Below are 20,201 nucleotides of genomic sequence, written 5' to 3'. Positions count from 1 at the left end.
TATTAAAAGAAAGCTGAAGTAGTTTAAGGTAGGTACTTCTAGGGAGTAGGGATCTAGGGATAAAGTAGGAAACTATTATTTCCCATCGTAAACCTTAAAACATACACACACATATAACATATATACATAGATGCACATCATAAATATGTCTTAAAATAGGTTACTCAAAAACAAACTGTACATGTTTTACTTGCAGTACTCCTTCCTGCATTATTACTGGTCCTCTATCATGCTCAGAACAGGTTAGCTTATACCTACATCCCTTTCCTTGCAAAGAGGCTAGTAATGTAGACAGAAATTTGATAGAAAAAAAAAAATCAATCTTAGTAAGCTTATTCATTAGTCTCCACACAGATCTATTGTGGTCTATAAACACAGAAATAAACAAGAAATAACTTCAGGGCCTGTGTTGTGGCACAATGGGTTAAAGCCTTGGCCTGCAGCACCGGCATCCCATGGGGGCACCAGTTCGAATCCCAACTGCTCCACTTCCAATCCAGCTCTCTGCTGTGTCCTGGGAAAGCAGTGGAAGTTGGCCCAAGTACTTGGGCCCTTGCACCTACATAGAAAACCAGGAAGATGCTCCTGACTCCTGGCTTCAGATCAGCTTAGCTCTGGGTGTTGCAGTCATTTGGGGAGTGAACCAGCAGATGGAAGACCTCTCTCTTTGGCTCTACCTCTCTGTAACTCTGTCTTTCAAATAAATAAAATCAATCTTTTAAAAAAAGAAAAAAAAGAAATCACTTACACAGGTGATTTATTTAGAAAGTGATATTCTCTGGTAAATAAAATACAGTGAAGAATATATGCCAACAGTGGGTGTTTAGTGCAGCGGTTAAGTTGCTACTTAGGACACTCCCATCCCATATCAGAATCCCTGGGTTCAAGACCAGCTCCACTTCCCACCTGCTAATATGTACCATGGAAGGCAGAAGGGACTAAGTTCAGGATCTTGGCTTTAGCCTAGCCCAGCCTTAGCTTTTGCAGGCATTTGGGGAGTGAACCAGTGGATGAAAGATCTCTCTCTGCTTTCAAATAAATAAATAATTTAAAAAACAATATATTTCATACACATTTTAATGCACATCTTTAGAAATTTAAAATAAGAGTGTATGTGAAATTTTAAAGTGTCAAAATACAGATATGTAAGTATAAATTATGATGAAATAGCCTCTGCTGTTATGTGTATTGGAGCAGGAATCTCAGTTCAAGCCACTGTCACAATGGTCTGTGAAGCTGCATTAAAGACAGGTGCCTGGACATCATCCTAAAAATTCTATTTCACTCAATCTGAGGAAGGACTCAAATTCTGGTATGCAGCCAGGGTTGAGGACCCCTGACCTAAAGTAAAGTGCTAAAATTCTTAATGAAAATTATGGTTGTAACCATACACATTCATTTACATCATTAATTTTTTAACTTACACTGTTCGGAATGATGTTATTAGTGCCTTGTCTGTAGGGGTCCATCCTGACTCCTGTAAGAATGAGAAAGTTCAGACTGATATATTCTTAACTAACTTAAATATAATGTATTACAGTCAATTTTTTTAAAGTTACAATTTAAAAATTAAAATAGTATTATCTTTATGAAAGTTTTTCTGTTTTCTTAATAGTTTGCTTAAGAATTGACTGAAAACCTCTTTGGAAAAATGTATAAAATTAAATTTGCTTTTACTTTCCAACTACCTGTTTACTTAAAAATACTTTGGAAGTAAAACTGAAATATTTATGAAAGCTAATTAGAAACATCTCCTAAAGTTTTATATATCAAATTAAGAAAGTAGGGCTGGCACCGTGGCTCACTTGGCTAATCCTCCGCCTGCGGCGCTAGCACCCTGTGTTCTAGTCCCGGTTGGGGTGCCAGGTACTAGTCCTGGTTGCTCCTCTTCCAGTCTAGCTAGCTCTCTGCTGTGGCCCAGGAGGACAGCGGAGGATGGCCCAAGTGCTTGTGTCCCTGTACCCACATGGGAGACCGGGAGGAAGTACCCGGCTCCTGGCTTCAGATTGGCGCAGCGCCGGCTGTAGTGGCCATTTGGGGAGTGAACTAATGGAAGGAAGACCTTTCTCTCTGTCTCTTTCTCGCTGTCTATAATTCTCTCTCTGTCTGTCTCTCACTGTCTAACTCTGCCTGGCAAAAAATAGAAAAAAAAAAATTTAAAAAGTGTATCAAAATGAACTCCAGAAAAAAAATTATATCCTATATGTTTGTGTTTTCTACTATAGCATAATGGTAAATAGCCAAGTTTCAGAGTTGAAATTCAACATATTTGATAGACTAGGCAATCATGTCTGATTAAAACAAGGTTATTGGGGGCTGGCGCTGTGGCAAAGCGGGTAAAGCTGCTGCCTGCAGTGCTGGCATCCCATATGGGCGCCAGTTCGAGTCCTGGCTGCTCCGCTTCTGATTCAGCTCTCTTCTATGGTCTGGGAAAGCAGTAGAAGATGGCCCAAGTCCTTGGGCTCCTGTACCCTCATGGGAGACCTGAAAGAAGCTCTTGGCTCCTGCCTTCAGATTGGCACAACTCCGGCTGTTGCAGCCAATTGGGAAGTGAACCATTGGATGGAAGACCTCCCTCTCTCTCTCTCTCTGCCTCTCCTTCTCTCTCTATGTAACTCTGATTTTCAAATAAAATAAACAATTCTTAAAAAAAAAAAAAGATTATTAACCACTTCTTGACTGCATACTTTTTAAGCAGCATATGAGCACACATATTTTCTTTAAGCATGAAAGTTATCTTACCTGGCATATTCAGTGCAGCTGAAGAGTCTAACGATGGAGCTTGGTATGGCAAGTCTGTGTTTAACTGCAAAAGATACCCCTCAACCGTAGGCACTTCATCCCACTTGACATGAAATGAGTTGGTAGTGGCTTTGATCAATTGTACTTGTGATGGTGCCGGTGGTTTTTCTAAAGAACAATATTAATATTATATATTTACATTTGAAACAGCCTGTATAGTTTGTGTGGACTGGAGCTTTGAAAATGTTAGCAATGAATATTTCACCTATTTTCCCAGAGAGGGAAAATTTACTCAGTTAAGTAGGATAGCAGGTCATATGAAAACAGTTTGAGGTTCTGATTCTGTTTATTTAATTCCTTATACAAATAAGTCTACAAATAATCCAGTACAAAGCTATCTGAGTCATCAGATTAAGAAAAAAATGTTTAACCTTAGAAGTGGAGATTGGGTGGAAATCAAGTATTATATAATTACAGCTATATTAATCTAACTTCTCTTTATAAGTTCTAATCTTTTTAATGAACTAGTCTTCTTTCTAATCTTTTTATGAAGTAACTTTCAGCAGTAGCATACATGCTAGAAATACAAGAGGGCTTTACAAAATTTCATGGGTGGGATGGACAATTAGCGTAGCATTAAGATGTTAGTTGGGATGCCCCTGCACTACATCAGAGAACCTGGGTCATTCCCAGCTAATTCCTGATTCCAGCTTCTTGGCAATGCAGACCCTGGAATGCAGCAGGGATGGCTCAAATAATTGGATTTCTGCCACCCACATGGAAGATAAGGATTGAGTTCCCAGCTCTGGCTTTAGCCCTTTCCCAACTCCAGTGGTGGTAGGCATTTGGGGAGTGAACCAACAGGCTGGGGCTTTTCCTGTCTTTGCTTCTCTGTCTCTAATAAATACATTAAGTTGGGGGTGAGTAGTATTTTGGTACATCAAGTTGGGCTACCACCTGCAATGCTGGCATTCCATATGGGCCACTGGTTTGAGTCCTGGCTGCCCCACTTCTGACCCAGATTCCTGCTGGTGTATCTGGGAAGGCAGTGGGAAATGGCCCAAGTACTTGGACCCCTATTACCCATGGGGAAGACACAGATGAAGCTCCAGGCTTCAGCTTAGCCCAGCTCCAACTATTGCAGCCATCTGGGGAGTGAACCAGCAGATAGAAGATGTCTCTTTCTCTGTCTCTACTTCTCTCTCTGTATCTCCACCTTTCAAATAAACAAATCTTTTAAAAAAATTTAAGTTTATGAGAAAATGGAATTAAAAAAAGATTTATTTTACTTATTTGAAAGGCAGAGTTACTTATGAGAGAGAGAGAGAGAGAGAGAGAGAGAGAGAGATCTTCTATTCACTGGTTTATGCCCCAAATGGCAGCAATGATTAGGTGATTAGGACTGGGCCAAACTGAAGTCAGGAGCCAGGAGCCTTTTTCAGGTCTTCTACATGAGTGCAGGGACCCAAGCATTGGGTCATCCTCTGCTGCCTTTGCAGGCACAATTAGCAGGAAGCTGGATCAGAAGTGGAACCTGGGACTCAAACTGGCATCCATATGGGATGCCCACAACATAGGCAGTGGCTTTACCCACTATACAACAGCACCAGTCCCAAGCCTGCTATCCTGTTAATGTTAGTAAAGATAAGCTAAATATGGTAATCTAGAAAAACAGAACTTGTCTAAAATTAATACCATTTTATCAAGATATATACTACATAAAACATGTAACCTTGTTATAAAATAACACTAACATTTTCAAAACAAATAACAATAAGACTCTTAGAGCTAGAAAAAGGACCTGAGATTATTTCTGTAATATCCTTGTCCTCATTTTCTTTGTATACCTACCATATCAAAGAACTCAAAATTCACTAATTTTATCTTTGGACAGTTATATAAGAAAATTTACCCTTCTGTTGAAATCTATAAGCTTCTAATTCATTGTTCCAGAACAACAAATCTATTATCTACCTCATGTTTTAATATGGATCTTAAGGGTAGGGATCTGTAAACCCAAGGACCATGGGCCAAAGACCCAGTTTGTGTCTGCTTTTGTAATAAGATTTCATAAAAAAACAGCTACACTTATTTTTGTATGCATGGTCTATGGTTACTTTCACGCTATAACAACAGAGTTGAGTAGTTATAACAGCCCATGTGCCCTACGAAGTCTATACATATAATATCTGTCCCTTGACAGAAAAAAATTTGACAACTCTGCTTGAGAAGATAATTAAGCCTATTCTTCAACTATTCCCATGTAAATTTTTTTATCATTCTATTCACAATTTATTAATGTTTCTCAAAGCAAGGCAAATTAGACTTGAATGAAACCAGATACCAAGAGGGGCCACATCATGACACAGCACATAAAGCTACCACCTGTGAGACGGGCATCCCATATGGGCACCAGTTCATGTCCTCGCTGCTCCACTTCCAATCCAGCTCAGAGCCTGGGAAAAGCAGCAGAATATGGCCCAAGTGTTTGGGCCCCTGCACCCATATGGGAGACCTGGAAGAAGCTCCTGGACCCTGGCTTCCACATAGCCCAGCACTGGCTGTTTCAGCCACCTAGGAAATGAACCAGCAGAAGGAAGATTCCCTCTCTTTCTGTCTCTCCCTCTTTCGCTCTCTCTCGTAATTCTGACTTTCAAATAAAAATAAGCAAATCTTCAAAACAAAACAAAACAAAAGCATACAGTAAGAGCCGGCACTGTGGCATAGCGTGTGCCTGCAGCGCTGGCACCCCATGTGGGTGCCAGTTCTAGTCCTGGCTGCTCCACTTCTGATCCAGCTCTCTGCTATGGCCTGGGAAAGCAGTAGAAGATGGCCCAAGGACTTGCACCCACGTGGAGACCTGAAAGAAGCTCCTGGATCCTGGCTTCGGTTCAGTGCAGCTCTGGCCATTGAGACCAACTGGGGAGTGAACCAGTGGATGGAAGACCTCTCTCACTCTCTCTCTTTGCTCCTCCTTCTCTCTGTGTATAGCTCTGACTTTCAAATAAATAAATAAATAAAATTTTTTTTTAAAAAAAACCAGCACACAGTGAGAAAAGTCCAGGAAGTACATTCCCAAACAAACAGAAGTTACATGAAGAGAGAATAGAAAAAACAGAAGGGTGCAAATTAATGAAATAAAGCAAATTCCCCAGAATTAAATAGTTTTTAGATTTAAGGGCCACTGCATACTCAGCTTAATGGGATGAAAATACACATTAAATAAGGTACATTATCATAAAATTTAAAAAGTGTGGATAAAGAGAAAAAATCCTAAAAGCTTCCAGAGAGGGAAGATAAAAAGGTCATATCCAATAAGACTAAAAATTTGAAGCAGTTTGGATTTTTAAGAAAACTACTGGAAGTTTCAATGCAACAATGCTTCAAATTTATGAAGGATAATGATTTCCAATGTAAAATCCCATTTCTATCCAAATTACCAATTAGGTAGAAAAGGAGATTGAACACATTTCCAAACAATGTAAAATCTCAAAAATACATGTATCACCTATGCACCCTTTTCCTGGGAAGGAGAAAGTAAACTAAGAAAAAAAAAAAAAAAAGATGGGATCCAGGAAACAGGGAATCCGGCACAGGTACGAAGCAAAAGATATCCCCAGGAAGGTGATGGAGACTCCAAGATGATAGCTGTGCTCGATTTGTGAAGGGCAACCATCCCAGACTGAAGTAGGACAGCTCTCCTCAAGCCGATGAAATTTGACAGAATATCTGATGCATCTAACCATAATGAGATTTAAACAAATAACAGAGAGCATGGATTGAATTAGTGGTAAATACATATATAAATCTAAAACAAACAAAACCGACAGTTATTATTCCATGGCAAATAAAAATTGTTTAAGGAAAGCTCACCTGTGAACAGTGTTTATATGCTCTTAATGAAAACACTGAATACTCATGTAACAAAATTATGGTATAATCATTTTCAGAGAATGGGGAGCAGAGAAGGTATAGGGAAAGAGGTGAGAAACAGTAGGAAGAAGAGATAAATCCTTAACTTCCATAGTAAAAGTGAACATATTATGTCTAAACTAAAAAAAAAAAAAAAAAAAAAAAACAAAAAACAGCAAAGTAACAACATATACACATAACAGAGAAACACCGAAGTAACTACCCAAAGAATCATTTGACCAAGTTGAAAACAGATGCTTGTAAAGCAAAGAAAATCAGAGGAAAGTGCAAAGGGCTGAGATTTTTCACAAAACGCCTTATGGGATTTTTAAATTTGTAAATTACTCTTTTAAATGTTATCAAATGCAAAACGCTAATTAAAACAGAGAAAAGGGGGGCTGGCCGGCGCCGCGGCTCACTAGGCTAATCCTCTGCCTTGCAGCGCTGGCACACCGGGTTCTAGTCCCGGTCGGGGCGCCGGATTCTGTCCCGGTTGCCCCTCTTCCAGGCCAGCTCTCTGCTGTGGCCAGGGAGTGCAGCGGAGGATGGCCCAAGTGCTTGGGCCCTGCACCCCATGGGAGACCAGGATAAGTACCTGGCTCCTGCCATCGGATCAGTGCGGTGTGCCGGCCGCAGCGCGCTGGCCGCGGCGGCCATTGGAGGGTGAACCAACGGCAAAGGAAGACCTTTCTCTCTGTCTCTCTCTCTCACTGTCCACTCTGCCTGTCAAAAAAATAAAAATAAAAAAAAAAAATAAAAAAAAAAAAGAAAAGGGGGGCTGACAGTATGACAGAGCAGGTTAAGTCTGTCTTGGCTTGCGAAGTCAGCATCCCATATTGCAGTGCTGGTTTGAGTCCCGGCTGCTCAGCTTCTGATCCACCTCCATGCTCATGTGCCCAGGAAGGCAGAGAATGATGATGGCCCAGGATTTTGGAGCCCTACCACCCATATGGGAGACCTGGATGGAGTTCCTGACTCCTGGTTTCAGCCTAGCTCAGTCCTGGCTGTTGCAGACATTTGGGGAGTGAATGGAAGATCTCTTTTCTCTGCCCTTCCTCCTCTACATTTCAAAATCACTCTACATTTCAAATAAAAAATTTTTTAAAAAAGGAAAAAAGGGGGGGTCAGCACTATGGGGTAGTGAGTAAAAGTTACCATCTGCAACACTGGCATCCCATATGGGGGCTGGTGTGAGTACTAGCTGCTCCACTTATGATCCAGCTCTCTGCTAATGTGCCTGGGAAAGCAGTGGAGGACGGCCCAAGTGATTGGGCTCCTGCCATCCATATGGGAGACCCAGAAGTTCTTGGATCCCATCTTCTGCCTGGCTCAGCCTGGGCCATTGTGGCCAATTTGGGAATGAATCCATGGTTAGAAGACCCCCCCCCCCCTTGCTCACTCTCTGCAATTCTGCCTTTCAAGTAAATAAATCTTAAAAAAAAAAAAAAAAAAAAAAAAGTGAAAAAAGGCAACATAAAGAGCTTCCACCTCCCAAAAAATCGATGCCAACTTATCAAGAAGAAAAGCAAAATCTAAAATTTGTCCTTATGATAGTGGTCATGATTACTTTTAGATGGATATTTCATCTAAAGCCTTTTATGAAAAGTTTTACAGATTGGGCCAGCATTGTAGCATAATGGATTAAGCTGCAGTCTGCAATGCCAGCATCCCATGTGGGCACCAGTTTGGGACATAGCTACTCTACTTTCAATCCAGCTCACTGCCGGGGAAAGCAGTGGAATATGGCTCAAGTCTTTGGGCCCCCGTACCCAAGTGGGAGACCCAGAGGAAGCTCCTGGCTCCTGGCTTCAACCTGGCCCAGCTCTGGCATTGCAGCCATTTGGGATTTGGGGAGTAAACCAGTGGATGGAAGATTTCTTTCTCTCTCTCTCTCTTTCTCTCTCTCTCTCTCTCTCCAACTCTGCCTTTCAAATAAATAAAATAAATCTTTAAAAAAAAAGTTTTATAGCCGGCGCCGTGGCTCAATAGGCTAATCCTCCACCTTGCGGCGCCGGCACACCGGGTTCTAGTCCCGGTTGGGGCGCCGGATTCTGTCCCGGTTGCCCCTCTTCCAGGCCAGCTCTCTGCTATGGCCAGGGAGTGCAGTGGAGGATGGCCCAGGTGCTTGGGCCCTGCACCCCATGGGAGACCAGGAAAAGCACCTGGCTCCTGGCTCCTGCCAGGATCAGCGCGGTGCGCCGGCTGCAGCGGCGGCCATTGGAGGGTGAACCAACGGCAAAGGAAGACCTTTCTCTCTCTGTCTCTCTCTCTCACTGTCCACTCTGCCTGTCAAAAAAAAAAAAAAAAAAAAAAAAAAAAGTTTTATAGAAAAACTGGCCATTCAGATCCAATGGTTTTAAGCTTTCTAAGTCACAGATACCTTAGAGAATCTGCTTGAAGTGATATATTCCCAGGGGCCAGTGCTGTGGCACAGTGGGTTAACGCCCTGGCCTGAAGCACCTGCATCCCATATGGGTGCCACTTCAAGACCCAGCTGCTCCACTTCCAATCCAGCTCTCTGCTATGGCCTGGGAAAGCAATAGAAGATGGCCCAAGTCCTTGGGCCGCTGCACCCGCATGGGAGACCCAGGGGAAGCTCCTGGCTCCTGGCTTCGGATCAGTGCAGCTCCAGCCTTTGCGGCCAACTGGGGAGTGAACCATCGGATGGAAGACCTCTCTCTCTTTCTCTCTCTCTCCCTCTCTGCCCCTCCTCTCACTGTGTAACTCTGACTTTCAAATAAATAAATCTCTTTTTAAAAAAGTGATATATTCCCTACAGAGAAAAATTCATAAATACAATTTTAGAGACTGAAGGTTATCCTTGGACTGGTTGATAATTACCAATTTTTAAGACAAATCAGTAAGCTGGATTTTCTATATTTTTCTCCTGCTTGCTGGTATGTGCTTCCAAGGAAAGCACTCAGTCTCATAACTTAGCTGTTCCATTCATTGTGTTTTTCAACTATCTTAATTTTAATATTAACTATCTTAATTTTAATATTAAGCTGTTCTTACATCACAAAAGCTATATATGCTACGGTAGAAGATACCAAGAGATAAGAGAGAAAAACTTTGAAGAATATGTATACTCTCAGCTCTCAGATAGTAATTTTGCTTATATTCTTCTAAGTTTTCTATTTATACATTTAAAAACTGGCATCATGGGTATGTTTTATAATCTGCTTTTCTCATATAACACCACATATTACATCTCCAGATCAAATTTCTTTATTGGCCTCCAGACTTGTTTACTCACTGAACTGCCTACTCAATCTCATCTCAAACATAACATGGTTTAAAGAGAACTCTTCATTTTCTCCCAAAGCTGTTTTCTCCTGTCTTCCCCATCTCAGTAAATTATTCAAGTTAAAAACTTCACCCTCCGTTTTCTTTTTGTCATCTATCATATCCAATTATCTGCAGTTCTGTCAACAATTCCAAAACATATCCTGAATTTATCCATTCCTCTCCTTTTCCACTGTTACCACTAGACTCTAAGACAGTTGTCTGACTATGGCAAAAGCCTTCTAATTTGTCTCCTGTGTGCACTTTTGCTGCCCTACAATTTACTTTCCACGTAACTGCAGAAAGCACTTCAAAATGTATACCAGAGAGGCTGGCACTGTGACATAGTAGGTAAAGCCGCCACCTGCAGTGCTGGCATCCCATACAGGGTACAGGTTCAAGTCCCGGCTGCTCCACATGCGATGCAGGTCTCTGCTATGGCCTGGGAAAGCAGTGGAAAATGGCCCAAGTCCTTGGGCCCCTGCATCGGGGCTTCAGATTGGCCCAGCTCCAGCCATTGCAGCCATTTGGGGAGTAAATCAGTGGATGGAAGATATCTTTCTCTCTCTCTCTCTTTCTCTCTGTAACTCTGCCTTTCAAATAAAATAAGTAAGTCTTTAAAATAAAAATGTGTACCAGGGGCTGATGCTGTGGCATAGCAGGTAAAGCCACCGCCTGCAGTGCTGGCATCCCATATGGGCACCAGTTTGAGACCCAGTTGCTCCACTTCCAATCCAGCTCTCTGCTATGGCCAGGGAAAGCAGTAGAGGATGGCCCAAGTCCTTGGGCCCTGCGCCCATGTGGGAGACCCAGAAGAAGCTCCTGGCTCCTGGCTTCGGGTTGGTGCAGCTCCAGCCATTGCGGCCAATTGGGGAGTGAACCAGCGGGTGGAAGACCTCTCTCTCTCTCTCTGCCTCTCCTCTCTGTGTGTAACTCTGACTTTCAAATAAATAAATAAATATTTAAAGAAAATTAAAATAAATAAAATAAAAATGTAAACCAGATCACATCCCATCTCTCCTTCAAACTTATACATAACTTACCATTGTTCATTAAAAACAGTTGAAACTCTACTATGCCACTCAAGCTCCTATAATAATCTAATCCATGGCCCTCTCTAACCTCCAGGCCAGCTCTCTCCGCTTGGTATACTTGGCTCAGATCTACTCCCAAGCATGTCAAGAAGTCCCACCTCAGGGCCTGTGCACTTGCTGTTCACTTTTCCTGTGGTGACTCCCCAGCCTTCTACATGGGTAGCTCCTTATCATTTGGATCATATCCCATCTGACATCTCATCACAGATGCCTTTTCTGACTCCTCACTCCAAAGCCACCACCATGCTCCATCACTATCTCATGTCTTCACATGCCTACCAGAAACCAAACTTGTTTTGTTCATTTGTTTATGACTCATTATCTCCCTGTCCTCATATTCCCTCAGAATTTAATTTCTTTGGAAATATGAACATTAGCCTTGTTCACTGTTGTGTTGTTAGAATTAAAACAATTTCTGCTAGACAGATATCAATCAGTAAATATTTATTAAAAATGGAGGCCAATTCCACATTGAAAAAATTATTGGTGGGGCCAGTGTTGTGGTACAGTGAGCTAACCCACTGCTTGGGATACCGGCATCCCACATGAGTGTCAGTTTGAGTTTCAACTTTCTACTTCCAATCCAGCTCCTTGCTATGTACCCTACTCATGTGGGAGACCTAGATGGAGTTTGAGGCTCCTGGCTTCTGCCTGGCCCAACTCTGGCCACTGTGGTTATTTGGGGAGTGAATCAGCAAGATAGAAGATCTCATTTTCTCTCTCTCTTTCTCCCCCTATCTCTCTGTATCTCTGCCTTTCAAATAAATAGATAAATATTTTAAAAAATTATTGGTGCTCTCATTTTTTAAAAGCTTTTTATTTTGGAGTAATTTTAGGTTTATAGTAAGATTACAAGGATAGCACAGCACTGCCATATACCACTTCCCCAGCTTCCCCTAATGTTAACACATTTGTAAAAACGAAGAAGGCCGGCACCGCGGCTCACTAGGCTAATCCTCCGCCTTGTGGCGCCGGCACACCGGGTTCTAGTCCCGGTCGGGGCGCCGGATTCTGTCCCGGTTGCCCCTCTTCCAGGCCAGCTCTCTGCTGTGGCCAGGGAGTGCAGCGGAGGATGGCCCAAGTACTTGGGCCCTGCACCCCATGGGAGACCAGGAAAAGCACCTGGCTCCTGCCATCGGATCAGTGCGGTGTGCCGGCCGCAGCGCGCTGGCCGCGGCGGCCATTGGAGGGTGAACCAACGGCAAAAGGAAGACCTTTCTCTCTGTCTCTCTCTCTCTCACTGTCCACTCTGCCTGTCAAAAAAAAAAAAAAAAAAAAAAAAAAACGAAGAAATTATCGTTGGTATAATGTTACCAACTAAACTACAGGATACTCAGATTTCACCAGTTCTTCATGTAATGTCTTTTTGTTGTTGCTGTTCTGGGATCCAGTACAGAATATTATATTGCATTTAATTGTCATGTCTCCTTAGTCACCTGTAACTAATGACTATTTCTTAGGTCTTCCTTGTTCTTCAGCAATTTGAAATTTTTGAAGAGTACTGTTCACATATTCTATAAAATCCAGAGTGTCCCAATGTGGGTTTGCCTGACATTTAGGGTTAAAGATTTTTGAGAAGAATACCACAGAGGTGAAGCACTTTCTTACAATATTATAACAGGGGGGTGAGGGTAAATGATATTCATGTAACTTATCACTGGAAATATTAACCTTAATTACTTAAGGTAGTGTTTGCCAGGTTTATCCACTGCAAAGAAACCATTTTCCCTTTCTATATTCTGTTCTTTGCATGGGAATCTCTAAATTCAATCTACATTCAAGGAGAGTGGAATTAATATACCTGTTTGCACAGAGATTATCTACATATATTATTTCCTCCCTTCATTTTATGGCAAAGAGAGGTGGTGGCATTTACAGTAAGTTTTAGCAGTTATTTGAGTATTTATCTAAAGGAAAATTTTATTTCTTAAGTACTCTTACCTACCAGTATCAAGATACCAAAGATCTTTGCAGCAAACTTGACTATTCAGTGCTTTTTTGTAACCATCTCTTCCACTCCAAAAATATAACCGAGTGCCAATTGCAACAGCGCAGTGTCCAGCTCTTGGTCTTGGTCGTGAATTTTTTTTATCTTCCTGAGAATCTGATACAAGGGTTGTCCACTCTGCCGTATCTAAAAAGACAGAAATATCCATGACTAGTCTATTGTTCTTAAATAACAAGATAAAAATTTTATTATGAAACCTTATTTCAATAAATAACTCTTAAAAGACTCACCCAGATTTAGATAAGAAAAAGAACTGGTACATCTCCATTCACAATCATGAGATGAAGTCTCAATATTTTCCCCCTTATGTGGAACCCATCCACCAAAAACGTACATCCTAAAAAACAAAAAGAATATGAAGTTGCTGATTTAATTTCATTTTTGTATTTGAAATACGAAGAAGAACAAACCAATTTTTTCTTTGGGACTAAAAGTTTCAGGACTATTCACTCATATATCATTGTCAAGATAACGGGAATAGGAAGATGAATAAAACTGTATTCTTTCTAGGGTTTACAACTTTACACAGCAGTAACACAGAATCCAAATCATTTCTCTCTGGCAAGCTACTCAAAGTGGGATAATATTTCAATTATAATGCATTTGGAAAGCAATATGTCTGTAATATATGAAGGGTACCTCAGTAAGAATGATACTTACATGATCTATATGACAACCAAAATTAAATTTAGAATTGTGTGCATACAGTAACCAAAGAAGATTAAGTTTCTTGAGATAAGCCTAGGGACTGCTGAAGAAAAACAAGTTCATCAGGTAGAGTTTAGGGTACTTGTGACTTCATGCCAACCACAGAAGTTCCCTTTACTTATTTTGCATATTGAAGTTCTAATGGAAAAAGTTCATTTTATAAAAAGGCTCAACTGCGCCGGCACCGCAGCTCAACAGGCTAATCCTCCGCCTGCAGCGCCAGCACCCCGGGGTTCTAGTCCCAGTCGGGGCGCCAGATTCTGTCCTGGTTGCACCTCTTCCAGGCCAGCTCTCTGCTATGGCCAGGGAAAGCAGTGGAGGATGGCCCAGGTCCTTGGGCCCTGCACCCGCATGGGCGACCAGGAGAAGCACCTGGCTCCTGGCTTCGGATCAACGCGGTGCGCCGGCCACAGTGGCCATTGGTGGGTGAACCAATGGCAAAGGAAGATCTTTCTTTCTGTCTCTCTCTTTCACTGTCCACTCTGCCTGCCAAAAATAAAATAAAATAAAGAAAAACGCTCAACTGTTTCAAAAATTGTATCTTGGATGGGTGCTTAGCCTAGAAGTTAAGATGCCCAAGTCCTACATCCAAGTGTCTGGGTTGGATTCCTGGCTCTTGTCCCTGACTATAGCTTCCCACTGATACAGAACCTAGAAGGCAATGGTAATGGCTCAAGTAATTGGGTGACTGCCACCCACATGGGAGACCTAGATTATGATCCCAGCTCCTGGCTTCGGTTTCCTTATGGCCCCAATCCTTCTTCCAGCTATTGCAAGCATTTGGAGGGGAAACCAGCAAAATGGAAGCTCCCTGTCTCTTTCTGCCTCTGTCTCTCAAATAAATTTAAAACAAATTTTTATTGTATGATAAAATCATGTTTAACTATAAAGACTATTCTGGCCCGGGCCGTGGGTCAATAGGCTAATCCTCCGCCTGCGGCGCCGGCACACCCGGTTCTAGTCACGGTCAGGGCGCTGGATTCTGTCCCAGTTGCTACTCTTCCAGTCCAGCTCTCTGCTATGGCCCGGGAGTGCAGTGGAGGATGGCCCAAGTGCTTGGGCCCTACACCCGCATGGGAGACCAGGGGAAGCACCTGGCTCCTGGTTTCGGATCAGCACGGTGTGCCGGCCGCAGCGTGCCAGCCTCAGCGGCCATTGGAGGGTGAACCAACGGAAAAAGGAAGACCTTTCTCTCTCTCTCTCACTGTCCACTCTTTCTGTCAAAAAAATAAAAAATAAAATAAAAATTAAAAAAAATGTAAAGACTATTCTGTTTTGGTTTTGAGACTATTTTTTTTTTAAAAAAGAACTAGTCAAATTCTAAATTGTAACTACTACTTTCCTAAAGTGAAAGTTAAAGTAAAATCCCTATACTAGTAAGTACTTTCTTAAATTCTACTTAAACAATACACCCAGTTGTGGTCCAATGTCACATAAAGAAGGGCACTTGTTGATAACAATAGCTAATCTTTAAGGAGTGCTCTGTATGTATCAGGCAATGTTCTAAGAATTTTGTATATTTTAATCCATGTAATCCTCACTATAGCCCTGTGAACTAGATGTTACTTTAATCTCCACTGTATGCTTAAGGAAACTGAGGTACAGACTGATTCAGCTTCCTTGCCCCAGGTCACACATGACAAAGACCAAGCCTGAGACTTGAATTCAGACAATTTGGTTAGTGTCTGCAGTATAACCATAAGTCTATAGTACTGCCATACAAAATATAATCACAGAGAGTACATGCCTATATATAAATCAAGCACAAGGAACATATTTCAAAAGAAACAGTTAAGTGTATCAAAGCTGCTAACAGAGGACAGATTCACTTGACAATGCCTTACCTTACACTTACATAACCTCTACTCTGGCCAAGTACCGTGAGGAAGGTGAGGAAGTACAGAAGACATCACGATAAGAAAATGGCACAGGAAGCACTTTAGCCAACATACACAAATGGTTCTAGCTTTGGTAAGCACATTGTTAAGGAATCTGTTGCTAAGAAACTAGTGGTATCAATTTTCTTTTGCATCTTTGTCAAGTTTTTTTTTTTTTTTTTTTTTTTTTAAAGCAAAAGCAAAACTCAAAAAGACAGCATACTTATTTCCTATAACGCTGGCTGTGTGAAGGCTTCGTGGAAGTGGCACTGTCCCTTTAGTTTCTGGTTTTGACCAAGACATAGTTTCTAAAAGAAAAAATAAGTATATTAGCAAATTGATCCAATAATAAAAAATTACCTCAGTTTCCATAGTTATAAATTAAAACAAAAATAAGAATTTAAAACAGAAATGTTTCAAAAGAGTTATTTGAATGTCACCTTAAAATAAACATATAGCTGACATAAATTATCAACCAAATCTCTACATTTGAAAGCATTTGTAATTGAGAGGTATGCTTAGAGTGCCACTAATAGTGAATTAAAAATAGTATTAGTGGGGCCAGTGCTGAGGCACAGCGGGTTAACACCCTGGCCTGAAGCACCGGCATCCCATATGGGCCTGGACAAGACCCAGCTGCTCCACTTCCAATCCAGCTCTCTGCTGTGGCCTGGGAAAGCGGTGGAGGATGGCCCAAGTCCTAGGGCCCCTGCACCTGTGTGGGAGACCCAGAAGAGGTTCCTGGCTCCTGGCTTGGGATTGGCACAGCTCTAGCCATTGCAGCCAATTGGGGAGTGAATCATTGGATGGAAGGCCTCTCCTCTCTCTGTGTAACTCTGACTTTCAAATAAATAAATAAATCTTTTAAAGGAAATGGTATTAGCAGGCTGAGTGTTGTGGTCCCTTGTGTTAAGCTGCCATTTCTAACTTCTGCATCTCAAATCTGAGAACTGGTTCAGGTCCCAGCTGCTCTGCTTCCAATCTAGCTTTCTACAAATGTTCCTGAGAAGGGAGCAGATGATGGCCCAGAGTACCTGGGATCCCTGTCACCCACAAAGGAGACCGGATGGAGTTCCGGGCTCCTGACTTCAGCCTGGCTCAGCTCTGGCTGTTGCAGCCATTTGTGAAGTGAACCAGCAGATGGAAGATCTCTGTCTCTCCTCTCTGTCACTCTTCCCTTCAAATAAATAAATAAAAAAAATTTAAAGAGCAATATTAGTTATTTTGACATTTTAAATAAGAGTATATTGTATAGAAGATAATCAAAGGTAAAAGACAAACCTACCCTCCAAACATTCATTTCTAGAATTCCATTAGACCAAGCTACCTAAGGGTTTATTCACTGACTAGCAATTACACTGCTAATGCTGTATTTGCTCTAGATAGGGTGATCATTTAAAATTATCTCTAACAGAATATTTTTAGCATGAAAGGTGATATTTAATAATCACTATTTTTAATTGCACAGGACAGTAAGTATATAAATGAGAACAACCCTAGGCAAACCAAGTTACAACTGTAAATCAAACATTCATTTGTTCAATCTGATTGATTACCAACTACTCATATAACATCTCAGCTGCCCCTCGGGCTTCAAGTGCTGATTATAAATCTAAGTACAATCAAAAACATTTTAAAATCATTTTAAGATTTGCCTTTATTAATCATAACCAATTCCTGACTCTGAATCAAATTAAGCTTACCTAAGTCAAGTTGCCACAGGTCATCCAGACGAGCACCACACATTCCACCAAAAACATACATTTTAGGACTCCCAGAATCTTTTTTGCAATATATAACAGCTGTGTGAGATTCTCTTGGTGAAGGCACAACCCCTTTAGTCACTGGAATGCTCCAACCCACAACACCAGAACCATGCTGTAGCTCCAACTCATAGAAATCATTTAAATACCTAGGATATCATATAAGAAATGAAAACATTCAGATAATACATACTTATGCTTCTTGCTCTTATTTATAAAAATAACATGTTTACTGAAAAAATTCATGTACTACAGAAAGGCAACAGTAGTGCTGAAAACCTAGATTTCATTAATTTAACACTACTGATCACTCTTTGGAGGCTCAGTAGTAAACAGAAATTTAAAAAAAAAAATCCTGCCATCATTTAGAACACTCTTATCAATGACAATTGTGGGATTTTAAAACAGAGTTCTAAATCTTTCCATTAGGAGGTAGGGTCTATGTGGCTTCCTCTTGACTCTACCTGGTTTGTGATGCCTTGACAATAGGGTGTGAAAAATGATACCAAGGACTTCTAAGGCTGGGTCACGGAAGGCTAATAAAGGTTCACTAGAGCATTTGCTCTTGGAATCCTAAGCTACCATGTCAGAAGTCCAACTATCACAAAACCACTATTTGTAGAGGTAGGCATGAGGGGTGACTGTCCCACTGAAATTGTCCTTCAGCCACCTCACTTGAGGCATCAGTAATTATTCAAGTCTTCCCATCTGAGGGTTCAGTCAACCCAACGCTATGACATTATGATGAAAACAATTTTTTTTTTTAAAGTTGCCAGTTTGAGCTCTAGTTCTGTTCTCAAGTCTAGCTTCCTGCTAATACATATCCTGAGAGGCAGCAGGTGGCTCACAGTACTTGGATCTCCAGCACCCATGTGGATGATCCTGATTGAGTTCCTGGCTCCTTGGCTTCAGACTGGCCCAGTTGCAGCTATTTAGGGTCTTTGGGGAGTGAATACGCAAATGAAAGATTTCTCTCTGTGTGTCTCTCTTTCTTCCTTTCAAATAAAATAAATAAAAGAAAGAAAGAAACTAACATTGATTTTCTTATCTGAGGCATAGATGTTTTAAAAGTTTTTACCAAAATGACTTTTTGGGAATATAAACTTCAAAATCCAGCTACATATTTTTGTTTTGAAGAAAAGTGACTCTGTGGTGTTATTTCAATAAAAGAAAAAGAAGTCCAAGAAAGAATACACTGGATAAGAGAAATGGCAGTACCTGGCAGTACAAAGAAACAGTCATTTTTGGTTACATTTAAATTGATATTAGTAACTGTGGTTGTGATGTCTACACACTCCCAATAAAAGACTTACTAAAAAGTTAATTTTGTAGTATTATTATAACCCAGAATAAGATTCAAGAATATGGAATGTACAAACAGGGTAGGCAAAAGAATACTAAGGGTAAAAAAATTATTCTCAAGAATGACAAGGTATTTTCAATTTAAACGTCCATGTTAACTTCTAAGCAATTAGAATTAGCATGTCTAACTTTTAAACAACTACAAGAAAGAAAAGAATCAAAGAACAATTAAAAGAGAAAAGTAATTAAATCATAGTATACAGAAAGCAATTAATAAAAATTTTAAAAGTTTGTTTATTTATTTGAAAGGCAGAGTTACAGAGAGAGAGGAGAGACACAGACAGAGTTCTTCCATCTGCTGGTTCACTCCCCAGATGGCTGCAACAACCAGGACTAGACCAGGCCTAAGTCAGGAGCCAGGAACTTCTTCCTGGTCTCCCATGTGGGTGCAGAGGGCCAAGGGCTTGGGTCACCCCCACTGCTGGGACTCAAAATGGCATCCCTATAGGATGCTGGGGCTGCAGGCCACGGCTTTAACCTGTTGTGCCACAGCTATGGCCCCAATTAATAAAATGTTAAACAAAAATCCACCATAAGCAATGTTAAAAGAAAAGGATAAACTAAAAAGAAAATTAGTGTACATCACAGAAAAAGAACTCTAAAACAAAATAATGGCCTACCACACAACAGACACAGATAAAAGGATGTAAACTGACAGTTCACAGAAGAAATAAAAATTATACATGTGTACATACATACACACAGAGATATATATATACTAACATGCATGCATATACACACACATACACACAAATGTCCAATCTCATCAAAGCTTTAAGAAATCTAGCAAAGGCAAAAACGGGAGGTGAGGGAGTAGAAACAAAAAAGAGAACATGAAAAAATAAAGTACAAGGGCAGTGAAAAATTCCTTGCTATAAGGCAAGATCTCTGGTTGGGATGGGGACATAGGGGAAAGATAATTCTGAATCTAACTACAAGCTAACAAAATCAAGAATGTTATTAAAACTTTTTAACAACTGATATGGCAGAGGTGTAAACTGATCAGAATGGACACCAGACAGAATGCTATGCCTGTTTATGTTGGCTGTTAGTTCTATTTATAAAAGATAAGTCTACATCAAAATGATTCACAGGTTGAAAATTAGATAAACAAAACAAAGGAACAAAATACAAATATATAATCATACTAGGAGATTTTAACATGTCACTGACATTACCCAAACAAACTTAAAAAGCTTTGAATAATAATTTAATAAAACGGGGGCTAGGGCTGTGGCATAGCAGGTAAAGTCACTGCCTGCAGTCCTGGCATCCCATATGGGTGCTGATTCGAGTCCTGGTTGCTCCCCTTTCGATCCAGCTCCCTACTAATGTGCCTGTGAAAACAGCAGAAGATGGCCCAAGTACTTGTGCCCCTGCACCCACATAGGAGATCTAGAAGAAGCTCCTGGCTTAAGATCAGCCCAGCTCTGGCCATTGAGGCCATTTG

At 41.0% G+C, this 20,201-nt stretch overlaps 1 protein-coding gene across 4 annotated transcripts in view; it reads right to left on the bottom strand.

Moving 5' to 3' along the window:
• HCFC2 (host cell factor C2) overlaps positions 1-20,201 on the bottom strand; it is an 86,402-nt gene that overhangs the window by 56,853 nt on the left and 9,348 nt on the right. For all 4 annotated transcript variants that reach the window (XR_016216992.1, XM_008257001.5, XM_089308899.1 and 1 more), the window contains exons 4-9: positions 17,330-17,538; positions 15,850-15,934; positions 13,272-13,378; positions 12,979-13,167; positions 2,743-2,910; positions 1,425-1,477 (exon numbers count right to left, since the gene is read on the bottom strand). Coding sequence is in view for 3 of the 4 variants with exons in the window: in XM_008257001.5 (XP_008255223.1) it covers positions 1,425-1,477; positions 2,743-2,910; positions 12,979-13,167; positions 13,272-13,378; positions 15,850-15,934; positions 17,330-17,538 (811 nt within the window). In the remaining variant the exon portion in view is untranslated. The remainder of the gene's footprint in view (positions 1-1,424; positions 1,478-2,742; positions 2,911-12,978; positions 13,168-13,271; positions 13,379-15,849; positions 15,935-17,329; positions 17,539-20,201) is intronic.

The sequence above is a fragment of the Oryctolagus cuniculus genome, chromosome 11, assembly GCF_051225735.1.
Source record: "Oryctolagus cuniculus isolate XC-2025 breed Fujian yellow rabbit chromosome 11, ASM5122573v1, whole genome shotgun sequence".
NCBI classification, from domain to species: domain Eukaryota; kingdom Metazoa; phylum Chordata; class Mammalia; order Lagomorpha; family Leporidae; genus Oryctolagus; species Oryctolagus cuniculus.
The sequence above is the reverse complement of the archived record's forward strand: the minus strand, read 5'-3'. Positions and strand labels throughout refer to the sequence as shown.